Here is a 15,449-nt window from a genome sequence, read left to right as displayed (position 1 = left end):
TATTGTGGTAAAGTATTTCTGGAAAAAAATTAACAGCTTTATTTTGAAGAGATTTTTTGCCCTGTGCAAAAAAATATTTTGGATTTAATATTTAAGCAATGTCAAAACATACTTTGTTGTATGAAGTATAAATACTTGTAATTTATCAACCCAGAATACTGCTTAGTAAGCAGTTTTAGAACATACCAGGAAAAGCCTAACAAAAGCCAATGGGAGATGAGGTCAAAATAAAAATAAAACTGGAAATGTAGCACAGTAGGGTTTTTTTTGGGGGGGGTGGGGGTGGGGTGGGGACATAAAACAGAAAAAGTAAAATGAAAGAAATCAACAAAGCAAGTGGTGAATTGCTCCTGGTCATGATAACTCTTTTCAAGAATAAACATTCTAGTTAATAGCTTTTAGATTCAGCATAGATGCAACTGTGTGAAATTTAATATCCTGAGATATCAATTTGGTCAGTTGAAATTAAAAGCTTTTTTTTTTTTTGAATGAAAAAACTGTCTACTGATGAATCAGTAAGATTTTTTTTCCCCCGAACATTTCAACTTATTGGCTATCACACGCATTTTTGCTTATTTCCTAGGAATATTATAGAGTGGAGATCATTTACTATTTTTTCACTTGGATATTTTGAAGAATGCTTCTCTAGACTCTTCAATTTACAAAAGCAATGAAAAAGCAAAAAAAAAAAAAACAATCCTTCCTACCTAAAATTTAGCCCACCACCTTTCTGCTTTCTAATAGGCCTTTCAGAAATACCTTGAGAAAAAAGAAGGCTTTACCAGGTGCAGGAACATTTAACACAGCTTTTGCAGGACCAAAGGACTGGGAAAGAAGAAAATCTCAAGACTTAAGTAATCTTGAATATACAAGTATAGGGACATGTAAATATAGTGATTTTTTTATGCAAAAGCATATGGAGAATGTCTGTCTAAGGCAACATAGCTGAATAGAAGCAAGAATTTATCTGACAATTGAAATAAAAATATAGAGAGATTAAAAAAATATTAAACTGCGCCTACGAGAGTACCTCTAAATACCACAAACCAGGCTACAAGTGTTCCCCCCCCCCCCCCAGGTAATTCTGATAAAAATAGTACCGTATTGAAAGCCATTGAAAATATCCAACTTGTAAATGATATGAAAAACAGATATGTTATCTGATGTTAAAATCTAAAGTGTGTTCAAATAATGGATTAATGTTATCGGTTGCTTAAATAATAATGAGACTGGCTTATATTTTTGTGTTTGAAACCTGCAGAACTATTTGCACAAGTATGAGTTATTTCCTTCTAGGTGTATTCAAAATGGTAATGCTGAGACTGACAAGAATACCAAGAAAAATAATGCAGGCTATTTTCTATCATTATACGATGAGCTCCATACTATTTCACACCTTCCTTAAAGGTTTTTCTTCAGTTACAACTATACAAGAGTTGTTGCTCTCTCAAGAAAAAGCATCATGCCTCAGCTGAAAAATTTGACTTTTTAAAGGCATAGACCCAAAAGGAAGAAAAAGCTAGCTTACATAAATCAAGTTTAGTTTTTCACAATACTTAGCACCAACATAACTTTAGAGGGCTGACTTCTTATATTTTACTGCTTGGTGACAGCGGTATCTAAGGAAAACTGTTAACCTCAAGGTTGCATGTCCTCTATTATTATTTTTTTTAGAACCATAGAATGGCTTGGGTTGGAAGGGACCTTACAGATCATTTAGTTCCAGCCCCCCTGCCATGGGCAGGGATACCACCCACCAAACCAGTTTGCCCAAAGCCCCATCCAAACTGGCCTTGGACACTTCCAGGGTTAGGGCATCCACAGCTTCTCTGGGCAACCTGTGCCAGTGCCTCACCACCCTCTGAGTAAAGAATTTCTTCCTTATATCCAATCTAAATCTACCCTCTTTTGGCTTAAAACCATTATTCCTTGTCCCATCACTACATGCCCTTGCAAAAAATCCCTCCCCAGCTTTCTTGTAGGCCTTTTTTGGTATTGGAAGGCCACTGTAAGGCCTCCCTGGAGCCTTTTCTTCTCCAGACAGAACAACTTTAACTGTCTCAGCCTCTCTTCATAGAAGAGGTGCTCCAGCCCTCCACTAACATGCTCATGGCCTTCCTCTGGACTCACTCTAATAGGCCCATTTTCTTCTTATACTGGGGACCCCAGAGCTCAATGCAGGATTCCAGGTGGGGTCTTGCAAGAGCAGAGTAGATGGGGAGAATCACCTCCCTCAACCTGCTGACCACGATTTTTTTATGCAGGCCAGGATACAGTTGGCTTTCTGGGCTGCAGGCACAGTTCACGCTGAGCCTCTCATCAACCAATACTCCCAAGACCTTCTCCTCAGGGCTCCTCTCAACGACTTCTTCTCCCAGTCTGTATTTCTACTTCAGACTGCCCTGACCCATCTTCTCAATGCTGCTTTTGCTTCAAGCCTTTTCTCCTTTTCCTGACTCTCAGTTACAAATATATTTATATTATCCTAAATATGGTGCACTGTCAGTTATACAAACGTCTACTTACAGGAATCATCCAGTTGGCAAGGTCACCATACTTAGACACCTGCATAGCTCCAAGCATCGTCAGATCAACATGGCCTCTGGCAAGAGAAGGAAAGTGTGTTATTAGCATATCACATTCAATAACAGCCCACAACACTTTACATTTTTTTTCCACATTCTCCTTGCATCACTTTTAAAATGGTATACCACAGACTTAGCAACCATTTTGTCACTCATAGGTTTTTGTTTTCTTCTAGATACATGACTCCTGCAAATTTTCCTGCCTGCTTACTGAGCCTCAGAAATGTTATTGTTTCTGTCTGGTTTTGGTTAATTGCATGCACAGACAATCAGCTCTGAACTCATACTTTTAAGTACACTCCTTCACATATTTACATGCACTCATTATCTTTCAGAGCCATTAGGATTTAGTGTTTGTTTGCATCCAGCCTCCTTCCCGAAAAACAAACAAAAAACAGGTGCAGATGGTGAATTTCCATTAGGGAGGAGGAACGAGGATCATAGTTGCAAGCTGAACAAAGAGAATACACAGTGTGCAAGCACAGATTAGATACTTGGAAATGACCAAAAAGTAGTTGTTAAAACCTAGTTATAAATGTGTTTATATATGGCCAGGTGGTGGTAGACACAAACATCACTATGGTATCTGTTAGTGTTTTTCAATTTCCAATAGCTAGACCTAATACTCTATAAACCATCACTGATTAAGTCCATGATCATTTTGCAGACTGTTAAATGTTAACCACATTTCAAAGAATTACTAACGAGTTCAGCCACTGACTAAGTTTATTCTTTTCATGTTTCAAAAGATCAGGGTTTGTGTTGTTACATACCCTCTTATCATTGCAAATGATTCATCGCTAGAGAAGTAAGAAGAACCAGGAAGAACAGTGACTGTTTCCTTACCTGTAAAAGAAAAAAGATATTGTCTGTACATATTTTATCTCTTTGACAAAAGAAGCTACAGCTATTAACCAAGAATACCAAGTTGGATTCTGTACAACTATGGACCCGATTACACTTAAGAATGTAAACCTAATCAATCATAATGGACAAGGAAACAGTTTGTGACAGTTTTTAATAACAGGGTTGGCCACTGTTTGACCACCAGCAGTCTCAAGCAAGGCAGCTCTGAGACAAGAGTTTAAGAAATTTCTGTGGACTTCAGCTTTCTGCACTATCCACAGAAAAAGCAAGAGGTAACTCTCTTCCAAAACCAAAAAAGACCATCTTCAGGAGATAGAGAGGTTGCAAAGAAGAATGAGCAGACCAGGCTCAACACAGTCTACACTGATAATGATGTAGAACACAGAAAAACAAATGATCTAGTCTAATCTTGCTTTAAGTGCAAAAGAAAAAGGGCTTCTGTGTGTTTCACTGTTCCTGGGTTAAGCAATGGAGCATACTTGGAAACGTTTTATTTTGACTCTGTCCAGAGCCCTCTCTTTACTCTCCTGCCAGTACTTTGAATCAGTCTGAGGATCAACCATGTATTTAGTGTGCCCATGGAAAGTCAAAAGAAACACAGCTGTGGATAGAATTATCCACCAAGCATGAGAAATTTTAGAGAAAAAACAGACTTAAGCACCAGACGACATTGAGAAGATAAAGTTAGATAACAACAGCAGGGAAGAGAAATCATTAAACAGTTTCCAGAAAACAGGGAAAAAGAAGACAAAAAGGAAACAAAAAGGATGGGAAAGGGGCAGGAAACACTGTAGGAAAGTTGAAACCGAGATCTAAGTTACCTGTTATAATTAACTGAGTTCAACTGGTGTATAATATACACCAAGATATTGTGAGGAAATAAAATTTTGATAGAAAAAATAGAATTAAGGTTATACAAGCAAGCTTGCAGTCAGATCACAAGAATTCATCATGCAAACACCCAGAGCAGCTGTGAGACTGCCTGAAATGTCCTTCCCTACAAGGCACTCAGGGAATGGGAGAGACGATGCAGCCTGTAAGCTGCATGGAGTGAGAACCTCAGGAAAAAGAGACGAGCTAAGACAGGGCTGAGAAGAAAATGGCTGAGGGCCAAAGAACAATGTAGCAAGAACACCATATTACCCAGTTCTTGAAAATGCTTTCAAGAAGTCAGTGCTTGTAAACATGTCTGCTGAAAGGCGGACAGAATCTACCTTGAAATTACTGTCAAGGTAACCTGTCTCTAACTGAGACATTCAGAAAATGGAACAAACAACAAAATTTATTTCAGAAAAATGCATGAAAAATGATAAAAAAATGGCAAGAGTCCAACCTTGAGTTTGTTTTGAAAACATGGAATTTGGGGCTGATACTGCTACTTTTCAGGCTATCAACAAGAACAGAATTAAATCTTACTCCTTTGTAATTTAGGTTCTATTTTTTTTCCAAATGTTTTTATAAATTTGGCTGAAAAGCACCTAGAGTGCTCTTAATCCAACTAAGTGTCAGTGGGGTTTAACAGTTCTGCATGTTTCAGCAATGATACCAATAACAGTTTTGGTGACTGAGCAGAGATTCACCTAATCTTGTGTTCCGTCTATCGCAGCTTCAGAGAAAGATGTTAAGGAGCTTAACATTAAATTACCAATACCAGAACAATCTGATTTCCATGTTGCATTCTGATGTTTTATGCTACCTGCAAGATTCTCTCTTCAAAAATATTTGTCATAAACAAGATCATCTTGATGTCCATATAAAAGCAGAATATTTTTTCAGTCTTTATCAAGTTCTTGGCTTTTTTTCCCCCATTATCACTCTGTTACTGTGTTCATTTCTAATGCACTCATATTAGAAATTATCATTAAGTTCTAATAAGGGTCTATATTATTTTACCTTTTATGATAAATATTTTTATCTAAATATTTTTTTTCCTTACAATGACACCTTCAATATTTATTTAAACCCTCAAAATAACTTCAATCATTAAGTCAGCTTCCATGTGCCCCTGATATTTTTCTTCATAAAGTGTATCTCGACAGTTGAAACACTGGACTCAATTCCTTAATAATTTTTAATGTCAAATCAGAAGATGGCCTTAAATAGCTCCTTATTTAAAACATAGTACAGCAACAGGAGAAATAACATAGCAATGTGATAACGGTATCAATTAGTTAAGCCAGGTAGCAAATGTTTCAAGTCAGTGAACAATTGCTGGACTGTACCATGATATTAAATTAAATTCAGAATTTAATTGGACAAGCTAATGGAGACAGAGAAGGGTGCTTTCTACAGATATATATATATATATATATACACACACACATATATACATGTGTACAGAAAGAGATGGAGAGACTTAAAGTAAGGCTAAGCTTGTCAGCTATGGGTCTATATTCTGTATCATTAGAATCAATGAGAATTCGTAAGGTGTCATATAAGAATATATAAGGCCTACTTGAGTTTGTCAGAATGCAATATATAGGTTTAGTCTTCTGTAGAAATAGAGAAGAGATGTGAGTACAACTTCCAATTAAGACAACAGAGATCACAGACAGATGCACTAAACCATAACGAGTTTGTATTTTTGCATTTTATGGCTGCTTCTGAGGTGAAATGCCCCAAAACAGCAGGCAGCAGTGTGAAGCTCAGATGGAGAAATACAGAGGAGCCATAGCAGGTGATACATGTGGGTAAAGGAACATTCCTCCAGACAGAGCAGTCCCAGACCTGCTGCTCTGTTGTGTGCCTCCCCATCCCTGCTTTCACTTCAGAACCTGGGACCTACACTCCACCCCCAGCAAAGGGAAAGCAGCCCTCCAGCATGCCTGGCCCCTCAGCAAGCTCCTTCCCGCAGCCCTGGCTACGGCTCCCTCCCCAAACATACAATCGGGTATCATGTACACAATCCACTGTACAGGAAGAAGCCAGGACACTACTTACAGAATCTTTAAAAACATGTCCCACCCATAAATCATTGAAAAACATTTTCTAGAAGAACACTAAAAGGAACAGGGAAAAAAATATCCATATTCATGTAAAAGCTCCACTAAACAACCTCACTTCTGAAAAGGAAAATTGTACTCTTTACTGACTGGCCTGGAAAAGAGCTCCCTTCAGCAGCTACTAAAATGAACAAAACCATAAGCTCTCTAACTAGAATATTAAATATCTCCATTGATCAAAGCCAACCTTCATTTCAAAGACTAAACCAAGCCAAATATGTTAATATTTATAAGTAAATAAACCAGGACTCTGTTCAAATGCCAAATCGAAAGAAAAATTCTAAATTAACAACGAAGAATCATTTTCGATATATTAAATTGATTTAAAAGATTTTACCTGCATTAATCAGGTCTGGATCTACTTCACTTTCAAGTGGATAAGGACCCTGACAATAACACAGACATATGTCAGCTTTATATAACACCTTTGAGATACAATTCATGACTGCTTTATTATTTCTAATGCTTATTGCAGAAAACAGATCATCACAAACATCCATTTTTTTCCTCTTCAGCACAATACTATCCGTGATGATACAAGACAAAATTTACATCAACTGATGTATCAAGACTGACGGATATATTGTTTAGAGGCTGTTAGAATCATTAAATAGCCAGAGTGGTTTTTTTGCTGTCGTTGTGCGTTTTTTTTTCCTAACCAAACTGACAGACATTTTTCAGAAAGAGGTATTCAAGTGTAATATGTGTAAAAAAAAAAGTGTAATATGATAAAGCTTTACCACAGCAAAAATAGTATTCCCTTCAAGTTTTATCACCATGCAATATTGCACGTGCTTGAATATGATTTCTAGTAAAACTAGTAAAACAGGATGGGGGCAGCAGGGGGGAATAGAACCTAGCGGCACAGCAAAGTAAGTATTGCTGATAAGGGACTATGATATATCCTTACCAAACCCAGGACTCCGTTTTCACTCTGTAAGTGAACAGTTATGTCTGGACTGATGAAGTTACTGGCCAACAGTGGGATTCCAATACCCAGATTAGCTGACAAAAATCGGTCAAGGTGCAAACAGGAATATACTTACTGTAAACTAGTAAATTAAAAAAAGTAAATTAAATTATTATTGGACTACCATTAGAACTATTGTCTTCACAAACACTTCATTTTTTAGCAGGATGCCTCACACTTGTGCTGAATTATTTTGTCATTTGGAATAACCGCATTGTGTCAACATACTAAATAAAAACAAACAAACAAAAAAACAGTCCAGTGAAGCTCCATTGCTAACGTAGGTAACTTTTAAAACAAATTCTTATGAAACATTCAACTGCCAACAAGCTCTGTAGATATGCCTGAATAAAGACTCCAGGTATCCTATGCTTTAACATCCCATCTATTTCAACAGAGTGTTATTAAAATGCAAGAATTCCAGGCTCTCAGAAAGACAAATAAAGAGCATGTTAATTAACTTTCATTAAACAAAAACAGCTGCAGTACTAGTCTATCAAGTCGTCATTTTAACCTATAGCACAGGCGGAGGATACCATACATGCCATCCTCAAACTCTAAAGCAGCCCTTCTGATGATCCTCTCCCTCACATTGTCTCCTTGTTTTTGTTTGGCTTTTGAGTCTTCAGGTTTTCGGATTGATAAGCGCTGCAAAACAAGAACAAAAAAATAACCATAAGCAAAAATTAGCATCCAGATTCTTGCTTCTCAAGACACAAAAGCCTGATCTGTGATTGCACTGAGATACTTCATCTAAGAATAATGTTATTTATCCATCTCTTACAAAGAATGATGTTTTGTCTATCTATTCAATCTTACCCAAGCCAATAGAGTCATCAGATAGCCCCAATGATAGCTTTAGAGCAAAATGTTATTTTGTTGTCTACATTGCTTACTTTGTCTATATAGTCAAGATATGCGATACATAGATGCAACTAGTTAAGAAGAATAAGAGTGAAAGAAGGCACCAAGCATTAGTGCAACTACCAGCAAGTTTGAGATTCCTTGCCCCAGAGATACCTAAACAGACCTTTTTTTTAAATGTCAGCCTAAAATTCAAATACTGCTCTCTTTCTGCACTCATTCAGTTCAATGGTGCTACTCTGGATTTACATGCATAAGACAGACAATTGCCAGTCATGTAAAGATAACGGGAGTTAGGCAAATACATTTTCAGAAATAAGTCAACACAATCTTGCATAAATCTGTCTGAAGTTTTTTCCTGAAATTTCCTGGCCTTAAATCGATGCTTTCAAAATCACATATATGTGAAAATGCCCAGCATTCAAGAATTTTGTACGATCCTTTCTGTAGGTATTTCTTTACATAAATTCTGTTCTTCATGCATGTCCCCCGCGGGTATAAGGCTGATCTGGACAACATCACATCCTGTACCCACTGTGTCCTCACATTCTCTCCTCACTAAGACATAACTGACAAATCTGGCAAAATTATCATCTGTTCCTTTTCATCAGCACAAGAGAATTTTTGCATCGTTTTTTTCCACTATATTGGAAGTCAGTCTCCTCTTGGGCAGTCAGGAACAGTATTAGTCCTCTTGAAGTTCCTGTTGACTTTATTTTATGACTCAACTATTTTTCCTAGAATTGCTTCACAATTGTGTTATGGAAAAATTAGGAACAATCACCAAGGATTTTCCTCCAGCAAACAGAAGGTTGGGTAGAAAGTATGACACAGACAGAGTCCCTAACAGAGGGAACAAGCCTGAGCTCAATTAGGCAGGAACCACTACCAGTAAGAATTACAAGAGGCTTGCTGCTCTTTATTCCTCTTCCTCCCTCTTAGCACTTATACTCAATGCTTTCATACAGACAGACACTTCCTAATCTCTCATTCTTAATCTTTTATGGATTATCTTTTATGGATGAATACATAAATCTGCCATTTTCTTCCTGTACTTCTACTAAAGAGCACTGCCAGAATTACAAAGAAACACAAACAAAGCACAAACAAAATTAATCACTGTTACAACTTTGCTGTGTAGTTTACAGTAGCATTTTTCTTTCTCATTTTCTTTTTTTCTTAAGCATATAGGAAAGGAGACAGTTGACTAGGTGTCCGTCCTCCCTTACACAGACAAGTCAAAGAAAATCAAGCAGCTTATGTACTTCGTATAAAGGTCTCTCCTTGGAAGAGAATCACCTCTTTATCTAATGCCAAACTGTGATCAGAACAGAATTTTATTAAATACAAAATGGATTTCTCCCATGCAAGTTAAAAGCTTTTAAACTCTACAATAGTGTATCAATTCAAAAGGACGAAACAGAGCAGTCTAACACAACATACCCGAAGAAAAATGGAAGAGAGGTTTGATACTTCTCTTTCCAGTCAAATACTGAACAACATGGAACATCCTTTTGCAGAATGAGCAGATGTAACAACAAAAAAGCATGTTTTAATGTTAACCTAAACAAGCTTACTTAGAGAAAAGGCCTTGTATGACTTTGTAGGACTTTTTGACTTCAGTTTAATAACAAAAGTTTAATTATTACAATTCCTTTCTGCACCTTTTTTTTTTTGTCAGATGTTTCTTTGTTGTGGTTGTGTCATGTATCTCACCCTCCACCAGCTCTTCTAATAAGACTTGGAATAATTCCCATCTTCAGGCTATGGAGACACTGGAGAAATACGTAATTTTTAATTGCACTTTAAGAGCACTGTCACATCACCAGAATGAATGGAGGGACATAGCTTGAATGAGGCAAAGCCAAGGAAACAAAGAACAATTACATAATGGTCATTTTCTTGGAAGTTTTCAGTGTTTGAATATTATTGCTGCAATCTGTAATAACTACTGATATCTTTTATGCAGAAACGCCAATGGCTAGAAAAGTTCCCAGTTAGTGAAAAGGAAAGAAAGGTTCTGGGACCTCTGCAATGTAATGTAATTCACTGTGAGGCATGGAAGGGGCTGAGAATGGCCCTACCACGTCAAAAGCTTCCCAGTAGAAAAAAAAGTATCTTATTGTCAAGTCTTGGTGTTCCCCTTTTGTCTACAGATGGAGAACTGGGAAAAGGAAGGAGAACGAAGAAGGATTTTCCATCATAAAATTTTCAACTGCAATAAAGTCATCAAGGCCCACAGGCAGTTGTTCTAGCTTATTTAGGGATTGAACCCAAGAGGCTGAGACATGAAACACAAAACTCAATTCTCAGACCCCCATCTACCTACTAAGCACCTACCTAAGCTCCAGTACCTAGGCTTGACAGGTTTTCACTGCTACAACTTAGTAGCTACAGCAAGAACGCTGTAAATTCTAAAATACAACCCAAGGTGAGATAAGTCATGACCATGAAGCTGAGCTACTTACTTCGATTCTCTTCTCAAACTTCTCTCCCTGTATCAGGCGATCAACATAGATTTTGGGAACATGAATGTCTTCTGGGGCAAATGCTCCTATATCAACAATTTCTTCTACCTACAAAGAGAAAAGAGAAAATGAAAATATTTACAAACAATATTAAATAAGAGAATTCATTAGCAGTTAAATTTCAGTTAAATATACAGCGGATCAAACCACTGAAGAAAACTAAGAAATGGGACAAAACAGATATTCCCTTTAAACTAGGCTATTTTTGATGTTTATCTTTCCTCTTCTTTCATACACAGCAAACAGTAGACTTCTTTCAAAGGATATTTCTCTATACATATTGGACGTGGTTGATTTTTTTTGCAGCACAATTTGTACAACCACCATGAAGAATTATGCCATGTCAAGTTACATCAGAGTTGTCTGTATCTACAACTAGTTTACATCCAAACAGGAGGAAACAATAAGCTGGCAACAAAAGTCAGAATACAAAGAAGAAGCATGGATTTAAAGGATACAAACACAGAAGCTGGCTTGAGGTTCCTCCACAGTGTACTCAAAAAAAAAATCAGAAAAATTTGAAATGTAATAATTAACTGCAAGAAAGATTCAAAGAGCTAGAAGTTTCTATAGTTTGTGAAACAGAGATTCAGCATGGAATGATACCAATGCACACATGGTACATTTAAAATGTGATCTAATTGGAGAAACAGACTGGGGTTTTCCTTTCCAGCTTTGTCTGAGTTCAGGGTGCTCTAACTGGAGACCCTGATACAGCCTCACACCTGCAGCACACAGCCTGAGCCATTCCTGGTGCTTTTCCTGGAAAATCTCAGGTGCATAGAGCACATCTCATCCTGTCACAAAACTCACAAGACAGACACTGCGATGGGACTCTACCTTCATCAAACCACAGAGAAAATTTATGATGTTGAAGCAATGGATCTAAGATAACATCTCAAATAATCTACTTGAAAGGAAATTAAATAGCTTCCAACCTGTCTTCCGTTGCCATCAGAAGCTAATTAAGCTTTCAGGAATATCTGAAAGAAGTCCAAGAATTCCAAAACAAGACCCTGGGTGTGACGTATCAGTAGGGTTACATCTTTCGGCAGCCATCACCAGAGAAGCAACATTAAAGAACTTAAAATTCAATTTAACATCCTACTGTTACTGCATAATGTGATCAATAATAAAATCTATAGCACATCTGGTAGACAACTACTTCCCTACTGTGCCAAGCAGTGTGGCAATAAACACACAAAAACAAATCCACCATAAAAGCAGCAGAGGGAGAAGAAAAATTAACAGACTGAAAATCACAGGATCTGAAAAAGATGATCCCTAAAAAAAAAAAAAAAAAGAAGGAAAAAACAGCCATGGGGTAAGAAGACAGGAGGAGACAAGATGTAAGGCAAAGGTTGCAAGGAAGAGGCTTTAACAGCCAGTGACACAAAACACAGTGCTCATGGATATCAGAATCACAAATCCAGAAAGTGCAAGGCTACAGGAATTTTTACAAAAGGAGGAGAGACAATGAAATCAGTATTTTAAAAACTCAGTCCACTGTATTCTGGAAAAAAATGGTGCAATTGCATCTATACCCTCTCTAAATTGTCTCACTAAATTGAAGGTTATTACTTTATACATTCATTTTAAAGTTAATAAGGAGACCAAGTCAAACACAGGGCAAGATGAAAAATCCTACAGCTAAAGATGTTCTCCAGGACCTGGGACTACTACCACAACATGCTCAAAGGGAGGAAAATCAGGAGACTGACTTTAAAATGAAGCTATATATAAGCAGATGATCTGCTATAAGCAGAACTCCCAAATTCACCTTGCCTAATTATGTTTGTCTTCATTTATCAGGTGGAAAATTAGGTCTGGGGAATACTAATTGCTACTGATTTGAACTTCATCATAAAAAGAACTACTTTTATTTGCTTCAGTAGCTGAGGTTATAAAATCAAAATCTTTGCTGGCACAGTTCAACCAAGTTCAACAGAATTGTGCTGTCAGAAGACTTGACACACTGCATCCCGCCCCCTGTAGAATACACAGAATAAATAATTTATCCAACAATACCAGATTTTGTTATTAGTCACCAAACTCCTTTAATTGGTTAGCATTTTATCTCTTTGGAAACAGCCATCAGCAAGATAGCCTTTCCTCACAAGAACCATCAACATAATTATTTATTTTCTCAGTACATTATCCTAAATGAGTGTAACACTGACAAAATGTATTTTGCCCTAGGGATTTTAAATGAGCCTAAGGATCCCTGCAGACTGGCACACCTTTGTGATCACAGGCAGCCCTCTACTATTCTTACTGGTGTCCCGTAATTTCCATGTTCTACCATTATGTCAAATGAGCATCAAGTATAATTAAAATTAAGTATGTTTGAAATATGCATGTAACAATAAAATGGAATTTTGAAAAGGGATTGCAATTTTGCCTGTAATACAAGAATACAAATTTGCAAGAATACAAATCATCCACTTCTGCAAGTAAAATTAATCAGCACATTTCTTTGGAAGAGTAACAACTCTCACTGAGAAAGTACAAATATGATCTGATTGCTCCAACTCTCCTTCCCAACTGTGCTCACAGAGAAACTAGATGATGCTCCACTGAAACACTGGAGGTTGCTGGCAGCCCACCTCTATCAGTGTTGCCTGCACTGCTACCGCAGATGAAGCTAGGCCAACAAAACTGAAACAGGAAATCTGATGGCTATGGGAACCAGCAACGTAACTTTCTATTAAGCACTACTGTGACCAACACAAGACATAACCCAAGCATCTTTCTAGATAAGAATGATAATCAAAAAAATAAACATCTCTACAGCTGGGCATATTCAGCTCCCTTTCATACTGCACATTATTTTGCAAGTCTTTTCTGTAACACATCTATAGTCTAATCCTCAACCACCTGCAGACACATAGGAGAAAATTTATATTAAAAATTAAGAGGATGCGTGTGAATTTTATAAGAAATATCTTTATTCCTGTTTTACTCTCCATTTTATTTATCTTTCTGATCTTTCTCCCCTCTATTTGCCTCAGGCTTTATTTTGTCACAGAGAAGAATCCATGTAAACATCTAAAATCCACATACGACATCCTGCCCAAGTGACAAAAAAAAAGTCTGGCAAAACTTAAAGAGGGAACTAATAAGGGCAGACCACCTCTTGTACTTTTTTGAATTAGTAACTCAAATACTTTGGTACTGTTGAAATTGTCTTGATCACATGTTTGTTTTCAATCTTAAGCTCAAAGTGATAGAAAATTAACACATCTTTGCTACACAGGTGAAGCTAAAGAGTAACTTCAAGCGACCATATGGGCTGAGTTCTCTCTTCTGTGAAGGTTCTGATTCATGACTCAAACATTCTTTCACTGGTTCAAGAGTTTCACAATATCACTTTCCTTCCTTGGTGTAAATATCTTTGCAAATCTTGCTGATTGCTGACAATGGGAGCAGAATGAATAATTTCAAACATTTCTGAATACTGGTTTATCTGCAAGTACAAGCAGAACACAAAAGCTGTTCTCTGCTATGATTCACAAGAGCCTTCTGCCATTCTTTTTGGTATCAGCACTCATAGAATCAATGGTCACTTGTTTCAAAATATCACTTCCTTCTGCAATTTTCATACACTTTCCCTTTTTAAAGAAGTTTTAATTTTGCTTATGGAAATTCAGCTAGTATTCTGAAGTTTTAACTCAGAATTTCTAAAGGCTTCTAGAGAGAGAAAGGGAACCTTCAAGGTTATGAACTTCCAGTAAGTAAGATAACAAACACGAGTTCTAGAACAAAAATTGGCAAGGAAGTTATAATCACACAACTTTTCATGTCAAAACAGCTTGAAACTTAAAAAACGTTTACTTTGAGAACTCACTTTTTAGCCTGTTCCTGTTGCCTAATTAGGTGCTTTATGATATGTGAAATGTTCTCAGCTATATCTGTTTTAAATCTCAGTTTTAATAATAGTAAGCTATAACCTGACATGTAAACATAATTCCTTATTACAACCAAAAAAAAAAAATCAACAACAGGATAGGGGGAGACAATGAGGATGGCTGGGGGCAGTGGGTTGGTGATTAACAAAACCTATGCACTTATTTTTAAAATGGCTTTATTAAATTCCTCTAACGCTGTCTTCATTATCCCGGTACCTTTCAGTTCATCAAACTAAAATAATAAAAACACACAGCAGAACATAACTAGCAAAAACATGACAACAAACAATAGAAGAAATAAAACAAATTTACCCCCTTAGATGCTAGAGACAAGCTTATTAGAATGCTTCTTCAGTTCACTGCTGGAAGAGTCAGGATGTTGCTGCAAAATTCATTGTAACACTTATAAAATAATACAAAGTTTAAAGAAAGAGCTATGAGAAAAAGTTGTATCTGTTTGTCTACTCCAGAGAAGACTGAAGGTAGTCAGGAACTGTGATAAACCATTCCCCATAGCTAATACAAACAAGAAAAAAGTCTTAATTGATTTTAATTATTTTGACTGAGTATAACAAAAAGCTTTGATATTGTAAAATGATGGGATATATACTCTGAAAATTGTCATTGGAAATTAAGAACAGACTATACAGACTTACTGGGCTAGAGGGAAGAGCAAATTAGGTTATTATTTACTCAGTTCTGCCTGAATGCAGTGAGATGAAACA

General features: G+C 36.8%; 1 protein-coding gene across 3 annotated transcripts in view; it reads right to left on the bottom strand.

The window, feature by feature from the left end:
• The window catches only part of OXCT1 (3-oxoacid CoA-transferase 1), an 89,735-nt gene that overhangs the window by 30,167 nt on the left and 44,119 nt on the right, over positions 1-15,449 (bottom strand). For all 3 annotated transcript variants that reach the window (XM_083818418.1, XM_083818419.1, XM_083818420.1), the window contains 6 exons: positions 10,757-10,864; positions 7,961-8,072; positions 7,365-7,459; positions 6,792-6,840; positions 3,359-3,431; positions 2,527-2,602 (listed from right to left, as the gene is read on the bottom strand). In XM_083818418.1, coding sequence (XP_083674544.1) covers positions 2,527-2,602; positions 3,359-3,431; positions 6,792-6,840; positions 7,365-7,459; positions 7,961-8,072; positions 10,757-10,864 — 513 coding nt within the window. The remainder of the gene's footprint in view (positions 1-2,526; positions 2,603-3,358; positions 3,432-6,791; positions 6,841-7,364; positions 7,460-7,960; positions 8,073-10,756; positions 10,865-15,449) is intronic.

Source organism: Anser anser (assembly GCF_964211835.1).
Source record: "Anser anser genome assembly, chromosome: Z".
Taxonomy (NCBI): Eukaryota; Metazoa; Chordata; class Aves; order Anseriformes; family Anatidae; genus Anser; species Anser anser.
The sequence above is the reverse complement of the archived record's forward strand: the minus strand, read 5'-3'. Positions and strand labels throughout refer to the sequence as shown.